Consider the following 14,703-nt stretch of genomic DNA (forward strand, 5'->3'; position numbering starts at 1 on the left):
GGACCCTTCAATAATCGGCATAAGTAGTATAGCGGCCTCCTTTCTTATTGTCGGGCAATTCCATAATTGGCCTGACTATAAGAGGGGCGCTAGAGAGCGCGTCACGTGCTCTGTCTGTCGGTCGGGAGGTATAAAGGAGGGGTGACCCACACTTGTTACCCCCCGATTGTGACGTACTGGTAGCCAGCGCGGGGGATTTCTGAGTGACCCCCCCGGTGGTTCGTGACATATTGGTGGCAAGCGGTGGGATCGAGATAATAGTGTGTGTGAGTGTGAGACCCATACTCCCAGACACTAAAGACTGCCTGCAGCAGCTGTGGCTGCTGGGGTCTTCAGACCAGCTCAACACTAGAGTGTCAGAGTGCAGATACTGTAAGGTGTGTGGAGGCATCAGGTGTCAGTTCTGTGTCAGTGACCAAAGTCTGCAACAATGGCTGATAGCACCAGGAGCAAAGCCAAAGGAATGGCCGATGCTCAGGCCAGAGACGATGAGGAGGTTGCCCACGAGTCCTCCAGGAGCTCGACGCCAGAAAACAGCTCTGCAGAGGACATTGCACAACCGGGCACTGCTGGACAAGATGAGGAGCAGCTCGCCCAAGGGTCCTCAACGAGCCAGATGCCAGCCCTCCGCTCTGCAATGGACAGTGAATCACCAGGCTCCGCAGCGGGCCGCAGATCACCACGTGCCATTCCACCGAGCCTGGGAGGCTCGGATAGCCTTCTTCAAATGGCTATGGCCCTACGCCAGGCTGGAGACCGGGAGGGCTACAAGGAACTCATGGCCGAGCGTGAGCGGCAAGCAGCGCGTGAAGAGCGCCAGGCAGAGCGTAACTACCAGCTGCAGCTAGCTCAGCTCCGGCCCTCATCAGCCACCCGTGACCTTCCAGACACCAAACTTCCAAAGGTCCGTGTTGAGGACTTCCCAGTGCTGGAGAAGGATGGAGACTTGGACTCTTTCTTGACTGCTTTTGAACGGACTTGCTTGCAGCATCATCTGAACAAGGACCAGTGGGCCAAATACCTGACCCCCCGTTTAAGGGGTAAGGCCCTGGATATCCTTGGGGACTTGCCTGCTGAGGCGGATCAGGGCTACGACACCATCAAGCGGGCCCTGATCCAACAGTACAACCTCACCCCGGAGTCCTACCGCAAGAAGTTCCGGACGCTGCAGAAGGGACCAAAGGACTCCTGGGCTGACCACCGGCGGGCACTTGCCCGAGCTGCCGACCACTGGACCCAAGGCCTGCAGCTTTCCACCGGACCGGAGATCCTGGACTTGTTCATCACGGAGCAACTCTTGTGGAACTGCCCTGAGGATCTCCGCCAGTTCATCCGAGACCAGAAGCCAAAGGGATCCACGGCTACAGCTGCCCTGGCAGATGACTACACCAACAATCGGGCTCCTGAAGCCAGGAGAGCAGCCACCAGCAGCACCTGGAGAGGGGGTAAGATGAACTCTGCGACTGCCCCACCTGCCCCTAGACTGCAGGGGGTGTCCCCCTCAACTCCCCTCTCCAGGCCCGTGGCAGAACCAAGACGGTGCCACCAGTGCAACCTACCTGGACACTTCAAGGCCATGTGCCCTCAGCGTCCCAAGGCCCCGGCTCCGTCCCCGTCCCAAGGGCCGCCCAAGGTGTATTGTGTGGGTGGGGGTGGTGGTAGGTCCCTGGACAGCTTCCAACCTGTCACCGTCGGCCAGTCTGTGACCATAGGACTGCGAGACAGCGCCTCGGAGGTGACTCTGGTGCGGCCTGAGATGGTGTCCCCCCAAGACTTGATCCCTGGAAAAACCCTCGCTGTCTCCGGGATTGGAGGCATTGACCCGGCGCTGCCTGTTGCTGACATTTATGTGGACTGGGGCGCAGGGCGAGGGGTGAGGGAGGTGGGGGTAACTGATCGGATCCCTGCAAACGTGCTACTTGGGACAGATTTGGGGCAAATAACCTCCCAGTTTGGCCCCGCCCCAAAGGCTGAACCTTCAGCCAGTACTGACATGCCTCCGGACAATGTTAATGTGTTATCTATGAATGATGTAAGGGAGGAGGGAGTGAACTCTGATATTTCTGCTTGCACAGACACCATAGACACACACACAGCTGCAGCTGTGACAGGGGAGGGGGTCAGAGAAAGGTGTGACAATGCCTCTACAAGTAATCAGCCTGTGAGCTGGGATCTGTTGCCCTCTGCAGGGATAAGCAGAGAGCAGGGTGCTGCAGGGGGAGGACCAGTGTGTGGGGTGGGGGCTACCACAGCAAATGTGGGGTCCCCAGAGATTTCACAGCGGGGTTCTGTTGCTGCAGGGGGGGAACAGGCAGGTGAGATTGGGGCCGGTCCAGGAGCGGAAGTGCTCCCAGGTAAGATCTCGGTGCAGGGTTCCCCCACAACCGGGGTGTCAGGAAGCCAGGTAGGTCTGCCTGAACCGGCGACTTGGTCAGGAACGGAGGAGGAGCAGGCACGACCCACGGTCGCAGCGGCTGTGGCCGCTGTCACCCGCAGTGGGAGTGCTGGAAGCCAAGGGGCCTCCCGGAGGTCCGATAGCTCTTCCCCTTCTGACCAAGTGGCAGCCGAGTCAGGTGGAGGCCAGGACACAGGTCCCGGGGTACTGACTGAAGATGTGACAGTCTCGTCGATTCTGGCCACATCTAGTCAGGAGTTTCAGGCAGCGTTAGAAGCTGACGACAGCCTGAAAGCTCTAAAGGAGCAGGCGGCACAGCCTCCCTCGGACTCGGACCCGGAGCGAGTGGTCTGGGACCAAGGACGGCTGTACCGGGCCACGGTCCAGCAGGGTTCACCGGAGGCGTGGCCCAGGGACCGACAGTTGGTGGTACCCTATCCGTTCCGGACGGAGTTGTTGCGGATCGCACATGAGATTCCGATGGCCGGACACCTAGGGATCGCTAAGACCAAGGCCAGGTTAAACCAGCATTTCTACTGGCCAAAAATGGGGGCCGATGTGGCTGCCTACTGCCGTTCGTGTGAAACCTGTCAGAGAGTGGGGAAGGCGGGGCCACGCCCCAAAGCCCCACTGGTATCTCTGCCCATCATCGATGAGCCTTTCAGGAGGGTGGCTGTGGATCTGGTCGGCCCGCTGGCCATCCCCAGCAGCTCCGGGAAACGCTTCATACTGACGGTAGTGGACTATGCCACCCGGTACCCAGAAGCAGTGGCCTTGTCGTCCATTCGGGCTGACAAGGTGGCCACCGCATTGCTGGAGATTTTCTCCCGAGTGGGTTTTCCCCAGGAAATGCTCACTGACCGGGGGACCCAATTCATGTCCCAGCTGATGGAGGCCCTCTGTAAGCAAGTCCAGGTGCGACATCTGGTGGCCAGCCCGTACCATCCACAGACTAATGGCCTGTGCGAGCGGTTCAATGGCACCTTAAAGCAGATGCTTAAGATGTTGGTCGACTCCCACGGGCGTGACTGGGAGCGGTATCTCCCACACCTGTTATTTGCTTACCGGGAGGTTCCACAGGCCTCAACAGGATTCTCACCGTTTGAGCTCCTGTACGGGCGACGTGTGCGGGGCCCCCTGGCTCTGGTGAAAGAGGCTTGGGAAGGGGATTTGGCCACCCCTGGAGTGTCGGTTATCGAGTATGTCATGCGCTTCCGGGACAAAATGCAGGCCTTGACGCAACTGGTACACGACAATATGGCTCAAGCCCAGGCCGATCAGAAGCGTTGGTACGACCAGAACGCTTGTGAGAGGACCTACCAAGTGGGTCAAGAGGTGTGGGTACTGGTCCCCGTACCACAGGACAAGCTTCAGGCAGCCTGGGAAGGCCCATACCTCGTGTACCAGCAGCTCAACCCTGTGACGTACCTGGTCACCCTGGACCCTGCCCGTGGAAGGCGGAAGCCCTTCCATGTGAACATGATGAAGGCACATCATGAGCGGGAGGCATGTGCACTCCCTGTGTGCAACCTGCCCGAGGAGGGAGAAGCGGAAACCCTCTTGGATATGCTAGCCCAGGTTAGGGCAGGCGGATCCATTGAGGATGTGGAGGTTGGCCACCAGCTCTTGGAGGACCAACGGTCCCAGCTGTGGGCCACCCTACACCCCTTCCGGGGGTTGTTTACCAACCAGCCCGGAAGGACTGACTTGGCTGTCCATCACGTGGACACTGGGGATCATCCCCCGATCCGGCGTTCAGCATATCGGGTCTCCCTGGAGGTGCAGCAACACATGCGCCAGGAGATTGACGAGATGCTGAAGCTGGGGGTGATCCAGGCATCCAACAGCGCTTGGGCCTCGCCTGTAGTCCTCGTCCCTAAGAAGGACCGAACCACTCGGTTCTGCGTGGACTACAGGGGGCTCAATGCGGTCACGGTCGCCGATGCGTACCCAATGCCACGCATCGATGACCTGCTCGATCAGTTGGCCGGGGCTCAGTACCTGACCATCATGGATCTGAGCCGGGGATATTGGCAGATCCCCCTGACTCGCAAGGCCAGGGAACGCTCTGCCTTTATTACCCCATTTGGACTGTACGAGTCCACGGTGATGCCATTCGGGATGAGGAATGCCCCTGCCACTTTCCAGCGGATGGTCAACACCCTGCTCAAGGGACTTGAAGGGTACGCGGCCGCGTACCTGGATGACATTGCCGTCTTCAGTCCCACCTGGGAGGACCACCTAGAGCATCTAGCACAGGTGCTCAGGCGGATCCACCGGGCAGGTTTGACCATCAAGCCGGGAAAGTGTCAGCTGGCCATGAGCGAGGTCCAGTACCTCGGTCACCGGGTAGGTGGGGGAACGCTGAAGCCCGAGCCTGAGAAAGTGGAGGCCATCGCATCCTGGCCCACCCTCAGGACCAAGAAGCAGGTGATGTCCTTCTTGGGGACCGCTGGGTACTATAGGAGGTTTGTTCCATGCTATAGTAGCCTGGCAAAGCCCTTGACGGACCTCACCAAGAAGAAGCTGCCCTCTGCAGTCGATTGGACAGTGGACTGCGAGACAGCCTTCCGGGCCCTAAAGGACGCCCTGTCCAGCCCGCCCGTGCTACAGGCAGCCGACTTCACGCGGCCGTTTGTAGTACAGACCGACGCCAGTGACTTTGGCCTCGGTGCGGTGCTCAGCCAGGTGGACTCTGCGAGCCAAGAGCACCCAGTCTTGTACCTGAGCAGGAAGCTGTTACCAAGGGAAGTGGCCTATTCTACAATGGAGAAGGAGTGCCTGGCCATAGTGTGGGCCCTGCAGCGTCTGCAACCCTATCTATACGGGCGCCACTTCATCGTGGAGACGGACCACAATCCCCTCAGCTGGTTGCACACCGTCTCTGGGACGAATGGGCGATTGTTGCGATGGAGCCTTGCGCTCCAGCAATACGACTTCACCATTCGCCACAAAAGGGGCCGTGACCCCGGTAACGCAGACGGGCTGTCCCGACAAGGAGAGGTCGCGGACGGGCGCACGGGGGAACACCGGAGTGTGCTGCCCCCTAGCGCCCTCAAAAGGGGGGAGGTGTGAGGTAAATCCTGGGATATGAAGAGGAATTATGACTAGAAGTCATAATTGCTCTCATCACTCCCTGGCAGTGCCCCCCTCCCTTCTTGTGCTCAAATGTCCAGCATCTGTGAAGGTGTCACATCCCACTTACACCTCCAACAGCCATCTCCTCTGATATGGAGATGAGATGATGTGAGGACAATGGACACAGGATGGCTCCCTGCCGTCACCCTGTAACAAGAGTTGTATCTCATTAGCAAGGCTTGGAAGTAGCCAGACAGAACGACTCCAGTAAAAAATGGTTCATATCTCGCAAGCCATATCTCCGATAAATATGGCAACCATAAAAATGGTGTTTGCGCAGGCGGACGATGCTGGCACACCTTTTTTATGGAAGGGGGAGCTTGGGAAATACCCCAGGCGTGATATCAGCCATATGGGAACTCGTAGACAGGTCATGAGTCCCCTCGTTCTGTAGCTAAATTCATAACTGTCACAATGAGAGCATTGGCGTCCGCCTACGACGCTCCCAGGCAAAGTTATGGCCCATATTCCATGTTGTGAATTTGTCCATAACTCCAGCCAGGGGTGGAGCAGTGCTCCCTGTGAGGTCACTAAGGTAGGAGGGGACCTGGATTTGCCCAGGTTGATAACCCTGCTTCGGCCATTTTCCAAGGTTCTTTCGCTGGGGGTCACGTGTAGGAAACATCTGTGCGAAGGATCCTAGAAACCTGGGTACAGCGCCCCCCTGTGGCCAGACACAACAAGGTAACTGCTGGAACTGTGTATGCCTGTTTGTAACCCATGCTTTGATTGTAACTGTACTCTGACATATGTATATTCTGTAGATTCCCTATTGTATATATTGTAGTTTCTAGTGTGCGTTAGGCGATTAAATTATATAATTAATCTTGGGCTGTTCTGTTATCTCGATCTTGAATCCCACGTCTGTGTGTTCGGCTAATAGTTACCGTGAAGCGGTTGGTGGCAGCGAGTTGTGCCAAGGATTATTGTGGGGAGGCCAGTGAGATTCGGGAAGATATTATATATTCCGCCCGCGGAGGTCGGGGGAATATATACCTTACTCTCACCGGGGACCCTTCAATAATCGGCATAAGTAGTATAGCGGCCTCCTTTCTTATTGTCGGGCAATTCCATAATTGGCCTGACTATAAGAGGGGCGCTAGAGAGCGCGTCACGTGCTCTGTCTGTCGGTCGGGAGGTATAAAGGAGGGGTGACCCACACTTGTTACCCCCCGATTGTGACGTACTGGTAGCCAGCGCGGGGGATTTCTGAGTGACCCCCCCGGTGGTTCGTGACACCCTCTACAACTTCTCAGAACATAACCCCACGTCAAACTCCTTGGCACCCAAATGCATCTCAAGGCTCTTGCCAACTGGTCCAGGAAGCCATCATCTATCCCCCATGAGCTGGCTGGATTGTCATTTTAAATAAACACTTGTACCTTGCCCCTCCCCCCATCTCATTGTAGATTGTAAGCTCTCACGAGCAGGGTTGCCATTTTTCCTTTTAAATATTGTAGCCTCTATAATTGTTACTTGTTTGTATATGTTTATGTATATGATATGTATATGTTCCTCCTGAATTGTAAAGCGCTGCGGAATATGTTGGCGCTATAGAAATAAAGATTATTATTATTATTATTATTATCCAATATAAGACATCATATATACAATCTGCAGCAACCTAGCATCTGATAGCAGCATTAAAGGGAGACCCTGGAGTGAAGTGGCCCACCATAGGCATGCCCATAGCTGCTTACATCTACCCTGTGCAGCCCCCATCTTCACAATGGCCATGATTTATCCAGCGTCAGTCTTAATGAAGGAACGTGGTGAAGTGTGCAGCGCCCGATTCATTACGAGGGGAGCACCTTTTAATGAATCAGGCGACATGCCAAGTTTCTTTGCCTCCATTTGCACCTTACTACAAATCTTACTCCAGTCAGGGACAGACGTAAGATTCGTAGACTAAGGAATGCCGCTGAGCGGAGATCGCCCACGCTCCATCCAGCTCGCCAAAATTATGTGAAATCGCCGAATGCTGCAAAATGTATACGCCGCCTTGCATTGCGCAAATACAATGCGACTTTTTACATCTGGAGTGAAAGCCTTGATGAATTGAGGCCATTGTATTATGGTGTATGGTCTTAGGACGACTGGTGAACGGACATTCCATTTAAACCCTTCTTATTGTATGGGATCATAGGCGCAAGGTCTGGGCAGCCAGGAAAAATCTAGTGTCCCCCTCCCTGTAAATATGGAGAACAGGTGGAGCACCCCGAGAGATCACAAAGACTGCACATCTGACCAAGCTCTGCTGCATATACTGTGTTTTTCCAAACAATAGGACAATTGTCTTGTACTTTTTTTGCCCCAAAAAAGGGCTAGGGCTTATTTTCGGGTACGGCTTATTGTTGGGGAAACACTGTTGTAAGATTACCCCCCCAAAAAACAGACCATCCCTCTCAGGAGACTCATACTTACCAGACCCCAGACATCTGCGTCGCTCCCAGGTCCTCTTGTGATCTTCAGTGGCCGCTCCCAGCAGGTATACTGCACAGCGGTCCTCCTCTGCTTCTGGCCGACACACACACACACACACACGCACATGCACGCACGCACACACACACACACACACACACACAAGATCACACACACACACACACCAGATCACACACACACACACACACCAGATCACACACACACACACACACACCAGATCACACACACACACACACACACCAGATCACACACACACACACACACACCAGATCACAAACACACACACACACCAGATCTCACACACACACACACACACCAGATCTCTCACACACACACACACACACACACACACACACACACACCAGATCTCACACACACACACACACACACACACACACACCAGATCTCACACACACACACACACACACACACACACCAGATCACACACACACACACACACACACACACACACACACACACACACCAGATCACACACACACACACCAGATCACACACACACACACACCAGATCACACACACACACCCACACACACACACACACACACACACCAGGTCACACACACACACACACCAGATCAGACACACACACACACACACCAGATCACACACACACACACACACACACACACACACCACATCCGGTGATACCGATTGCTTCTGGCCGACAGAGGAAGATGGGACTCTGTGCAGTGCAGAGCGAGGACGTGCGGTGCAATGAATGGAGAACTCGGCGGTGGAACGCATCGATACTACTAGCTTAGCAGCTCCTGCTAACCAAGCACGCGTAACACTGCGGTCTATGTCTCATGTGCCTCGGAAGCAATAATCCTCTAGTTTTTGGCCCTTTTTGCTGCACTTTTTCATTTTTATGTTACTTTTTTACTGTACACGCTGCACGGTCTAGTTTGCACTAAAAATAAAACTATATGCATTTATAATTTTGTCCCAAAACATGCAATGTGTCATCGACCGCTTCTTCAGATAAGGGTTGTCTATTCACCTGTCACTCAAACAAAGGACGATGCCACTCACCCTCCCACACTCTTTTACTGCTTGTTCCATCTCTCTCCATGTAGAAAGTAGCTTTTCAGAGGCTGAAAAAGAAAAGATACAAGGCTCGTGTAGACATGTAAATGTTGCAAACCAGCATATTTTTTAATAGTTAACGGTCTACAAAAAATTAAATAAAGTAAGAAATACTGCAATTTTCACACTGGCCACTAGATGTCAGCACAACGGATTAAACTCCAGATAAGGCTAGGTTCACATTTTCGTTGTTTTAAATCCGTCAGGTCTGTCAGCGACGGATCCGTCGTTTTTTAGATGTCAACTGACGCAACAGATGTGTTTTTCACAGGATTCCATTCACAGGAATCCTGTGAAAAAAATTATCCGTCTTGTCCGTTGCATCCGCTGTGCGTCCCTTTTTTGATGGATCCGTCATGATCCGTTTGTGTTTGGGATAGCCCAATGGGTGTGCCAAACATGCTGGGCATGCTCAGTAGAGTATGACTGAATCCAGTGCTGGATTCCGTCGTAAGGTAGATTACGACGAAATCCAGCACCATAGACAAACATTACAAGCGTGACGGACTGCGACGGATTCCTGCGCGGTGCGTTAATTTTGATGGCCCAAAAAACGTTACATTCTGCGTTGTTTCCGCCCGGCGGTCAGTCCAAAGATGACTGATGCGCCGCGCAGCGGATGCAACGCAAGGGAATCAGTCGCAATCCGCCACTAATACAAGTCTATGGGAAACAACGGAATCCGCCAAACGAATTCCGTTGTTTACCAGAGCCGCGGATTGTGACCGATACAAATTGATGGAAATGTGAACCTAGCCTTAATAGATCTTATCCGACATTTCATAGCAAAACCCAATTTTATCCCCTCTTAAGGGGGTTTGGACGACAAATGCCAAAGAATGGTTTACCACACTCTCCGATATATTGCATTACGGTGACCGAAAGGAGCCAAATCTGACTATGCCTGTCCGGGTGATATCTGATATCCTTGTTATAGTTAGAGATTTTCTGAGGTTTTACCAAATTTGGGGATTTTTTTTAAAAAAAGAAATAGTAATTTGTTAGTTGAATATTCCACAATCTCACCCCTGGTCTTGCAGTGATGACATCCCATGCATTATTCCCATGACATAACAAATCACTAATCGTAGCGGTTATGTGCTGAACATGTAACTATGTCACCACTGAGACCAGCTGCAGCGGTCACATGAATGATGGGCAGGAGGGCATCACACTGGAGCAGAAGGTGACACGATGGGTAAATATTGCTCAGTCCTTCGATATAGAACATTCCTTAGTCTTCTGCATTTTTAAAAATCCTGGATAACTTCTCTAACTATGCAGAGTTGTCAATGTTAGAGATGTTATCACATAAAGTAATATATTATCGTATCCCCTGTAGTCTATTTCCCTGGCTAGATAGAAGGATATGTATCACTGCTTATAAGTTTTCATGGAAATTTTCATCACTCTACCCTCCGACAGACCCATCCATCAGAGTCAATGGCTGCTCACTCTCCCCAGTCTCACAGCTCGCTGCCTCGGGATAGCCCTCGACTCTGCTCTCTCCTTCAAGCCCCACATCCAAGCTCTTTCCACCTCCTGCCAACTACAACTCAAAAATATTTCCCGGATCCCTATCTCCTTAACCAAGAATCTGCAATAACACTAGTACATGCCCTCATCATCTATCGCCTGGACTACTGCAACCTCCTGCTCTGTGGCCTCCACTCCAACACTCTTGCGCTCCTCCAATCTATCCTAAACGCTGCGGCCCAATTAAATCCATCTCTCCCCTCGCTATTCTCTGGCCGCTCTGCTCTGCCAATCCCTTCACTGGCTTCCCATTGCCCAAAGACTCCATTTCCAAACCCTAACCATGACATACAAAGCCATGCACAATCTGTCTCCTCCCTACATCTGTGACCTAGTCTCTCGGTACCTACCTGCACGCAACCTCAGATCCTCACAAGATCTCCTTCTCTACTCATCTCCTCTTCCCACAATCACATATACAATTTCTCCCGTGTCTCCCCATACTCTGGAACTCTCTACCCCAACATATCAGACTCTCACCTACCGTGGAAACCTTCAAAAGGAACCTGAAGACCCACCTCTTCAGACAAGCCTACAACCTGCAGTAACCCTCCTTCCACTATATAGCGCTGCCAACCAGCTCTACCCTCACCTACTGTATAATTATCCATCCTCTGTAGTCTGAGCCCTCGCCGGCAGGGTCCTCTCTCCTCCTGTATCCGTGCCCTGTATTGTTCATGACTATTGTACTTGTCCATGTATGCCCCCCTCCTTTCACATGTAAAGTGCCATGGAATAAATGGCGCTATAATTCTAATAATAATAATATAAATAATAATATAATTAAATGTAATAGAAATAATATTTATATTATAATAAATTATTATTAAAAATATATAATAATAATAATATAAATAATATAATTAATTAAATGTAATGGAAATAATATTTATATTATAATAAATTATTAAAAAATATATAATAATAATAAAATTAATTAAATGTAATAGAAATAATACAAATAATATTTATATTATAATAAATTATTATTAAAATATATAATAATAATAATATAAATAATATAATTAATTAAATGTAATGGAAATAATACAAATAATATTTATATTATAATAAATTATTATTAAAAAATATATAATAATAATAAAATTAATTAAATGTAATAGAAATAATACAAATAATATTTATATTATAATAAATTATTATTAAAAATATATAATAATAATAATAATAATAATATAAATAATATAATTAATTAAATGTAATGGAAATAATACAAATAATATTTATATTATAATAAATTATTATAAAAAAATATATAATTATAATAAAATTAATTAAATGTAATAGAAATAATACAAATAATATTTATATTATAATAAATTATTATTAAAAAATATATAATAATAATAATAACTAATTGCCATATTTAGTGGTCTATGCTGCCTGCAGTACCGCTTTTCACCACTGCACATTCCAGATGCTTTTCATAGACACTAAATGCAACAGCGCCCCCATCGGTAACTTACCCAACCTCCTCCTTATCCAGCATGGCGGCAGACTTAGAAGAACACAGTGAAAAATCATCTACAACCAATATGGCTCTACCACCGCGCCGAGGGAAGAACTTACTAATTCCAAACTCCATCTGCTCGCTGTACTTCTCCAGGTCGATCTGGATACTGCTCCGGAAGAAATCCAGCTTGGCCTTTAGCTGCTCACACTCCGAGGTCATCAGGTTCTTCTTTTTGGATAGCTCAGTGTTATATCGCAGCAGGTTCACCCTAAAATACACAACCCGACACCATATAGGGCATCAAAGAGGAGCACGGGCCAATGTGACTCGTAAAATTCCATTAATCTGCCATCTGATAATCTGCACTTTGATGTGAAGGCTCAGAAGGTCACTCACATGGTGGCACGCTGTCCCATCTGTAGCCGGGCACAATCCTCCTTCAATGTGCGAATGGTCTGCCATATCTGCCCCCACACCCTACGGAGGTGAATGTACGTCAATGGATACTTGGGGTCCTGCACTGGAATGGTAGAAGCAGATGCATTAAACAAAAGGTTAAAATGCAAAAGGAAATCTACCAAAAATGATCTGAAGAGGAGGTCGAGACAAGCCAAACGTCATCACCCCCCACCCAAAACACTTACACACATACGCGACACCTTCAGGATGGGGACGAAGAGAAATCTGGGGTTCATACACCGTCTTCCGATTATCGAAGAGAAATATGAGGTCGCTCTCCACCTGACGGCCGTCATTTATCTAATGGATTAAAAGAAAAAAAGCCATAAAAGAGTCTACGCTCTATATAATGTGAAATTCAATGTGTCTCCATGGTAACAGACTACCTTGTGTAGTCGGATCACTACCCATCACCCGTATGCTGCGTCTAACTCATCAATGTGCAGGACCCAATCCAGCAGCCGTGTCAGTGGTCTGTAATCGCTGGAAGACAGCCCTGAGAACGGCGACGTCACATGTGCTGCACTCTGTATGGATGACGCTGCGCCAGGCCGGCTTATTAAAAGAAGAGCAGAGGATGCCGGAAGGTCTCAGGCCTACCGGTGCAGCATGAAGAGATTACGGACCTGTCCGCTGGACTGGGACCTACAAATCGATTCTCACCAACACTATGTAGGTTAAGTGACCAATGGATCAGAAAACACAGGGCTTGTCTGTTACCATGGAGACACACAAGTCTGAATGAGAGATGTAAACACTGCAATAGCTTTTATATGAACACCTCATACAAAGTTTATCCCTTTTTTATTTTAGATGTACTGGGACTGCTAGTGATCTCCTGACATCGGTCCTGTGATCCCTCTCTGGGACTACTAGCGAATCCCTGACATCGTCTTGTGATCCCTTTGTGGGACCACTAGTGATCCCCTGACATTGTTCACGTGATCCCTTTGTGGAACCACTAGTGATTTCCCTGACATCGATCCAGTGATCCCTTTGTGAGATGGGACCACTAGCGAATCCCTGACATCGTTCCAGTGATCTTTTTGTGGGCCCACTAGGAATTCCCTGAAATCGATTCCATGATCCCTTTGTGGAACCACTAATGATTCCATGACATTTGTCCCATGATTCCTTTGTGGAACCACTAGAGATCCCTTCACATTGGTCCCGTGAACCCTTTGTGGGACCATTAGTGATCCCCAGACATCGGTCCCATGATCTCTGGGACAACTAGCGAATCCCTGACACTGGTCTCATGATCTCTTTGTGAGAGACCAGTTGTAATCACCTGACATCGGTACCATGATCCTTTTAAGGGACCATTAGCGATCCCCTGACAGGGGTTCCGTAATACTTTTGTGGGACCACTAGCGATCCCCTGTCATCAGTCCCATGATCCTGTTGTGGGACCACTAGCGATACCCTGACATCAGTCCTGTGATTCCTTCGTGGGACCACTAGCGATTCCCTGACATTTGTCCCGTGAATCCTTTGTGATACCATTAGTGATCCCCTGATATCGGTCAAATGATCCTTTTGTGGGACCATTAGAGATCACCTGAAATCAGTCCCATGATCCCGTTGTGGGACCACCAGCAATCTGCTGACAGGGTTCCCGTAATCCCTTTGTGGGGCCATTAGTGATCCCTGACACCAGTCTTTTCAGACAACAGGAGAAAAGCAGGTTTAAATACCGCGCCAAACCACAGGAGTCCAGATGAAGTTAGTAAATCTCTTTTCTTTATTTTCACAGGTCTACGCGTTTCAAGGACATATCCGTCCTCTTCCTCAGGACAAAATGCAGAGAATACTATAGCACAACCGCATCAGGTGAGTGTTCCTGTTATACATTCACCTCCCATTGTTATACCGGGTAAGACCCTATTTGCGCCTTTCTTCCCATAGTTTTTTCGCTTTCTGACACCAGTCTTGTGATCCTTTTGGGGACCACTAGAGATCCACTGACTGGGTTTCTAAGATCCCTTTGTAGGACCACTAGTGATCCCCTGACAGTGGTACCGTGATCCTTTTGTGGGACCACTAGCGATCCCCTGACAAGGTTCCTGTGATCCCTTTAAACCTCTAGCAATCCCAGCAGGGGTCCCATAATCCTTTTGTGGGACCACTAGTGATCCTCTGACATCGGTTC

The 14,703-nt window shown here is 49.9% G+C and overlaps 1 protein-coding gene across 2 annotated transcripts in view; it reads right to left on the minus strand.

Annotated features, from left to right (window-relative positions):
* Positions 1 to 8,977: 8,977 nt before the first annotated feature.
* IKBKB (inhibitor of nuclear factor kappa B kinase subunit beta) overlaps positions 8,978 to 14,703 on the minus strand; it is a 41,581-nt gene continuing 35,855 nt past the window's right edge. For both annotated transcript variants that reach the window (XM_075343032.1, XM_075343033.1), the window contains 4 exons: positions 12,737 to 12,851; positions 12,489 to 12,612; positions 12,209 to 12,360; positions 8,978 to 9,090 (listed from right to left, as the gene is read on the minus strand). In XM_075343032.1, coding sequence (XP_075199147.1) covers positions 8,993 to 9,090; positions 12,209 to 12,360; positions 12,489 to 12,612; positions 12,737 to 12,851 — 489 coding nt within the window. In that variant the 3' untranslated portion in view covers positions 8,978 to 8,992. The remainder of the gene's footprint in view (positions 9,091 to 12,208; positions 12,361 to 12,488; positions 12,613 to 12,736; positions 12,852 to 14,703) is intronic.

Source organism: Anomaloglossus baeobatrachus, chromosome 4 (genome assembly GCF_048569485.1).
Source record: "Anomaloglossus baeobatrachus isolate aAnoBae1 chromosome 4, aAnoBae1.hap1, whole genome shotgun sequence".
NCBI classification, from domain to species: domain Eukaryota; kingdom Metazoa; phylum Chordata; class Amphibia; order Anura; family Aromobatidae; genus Anomaloglossus; species Anomaloglossus baeobatrachus.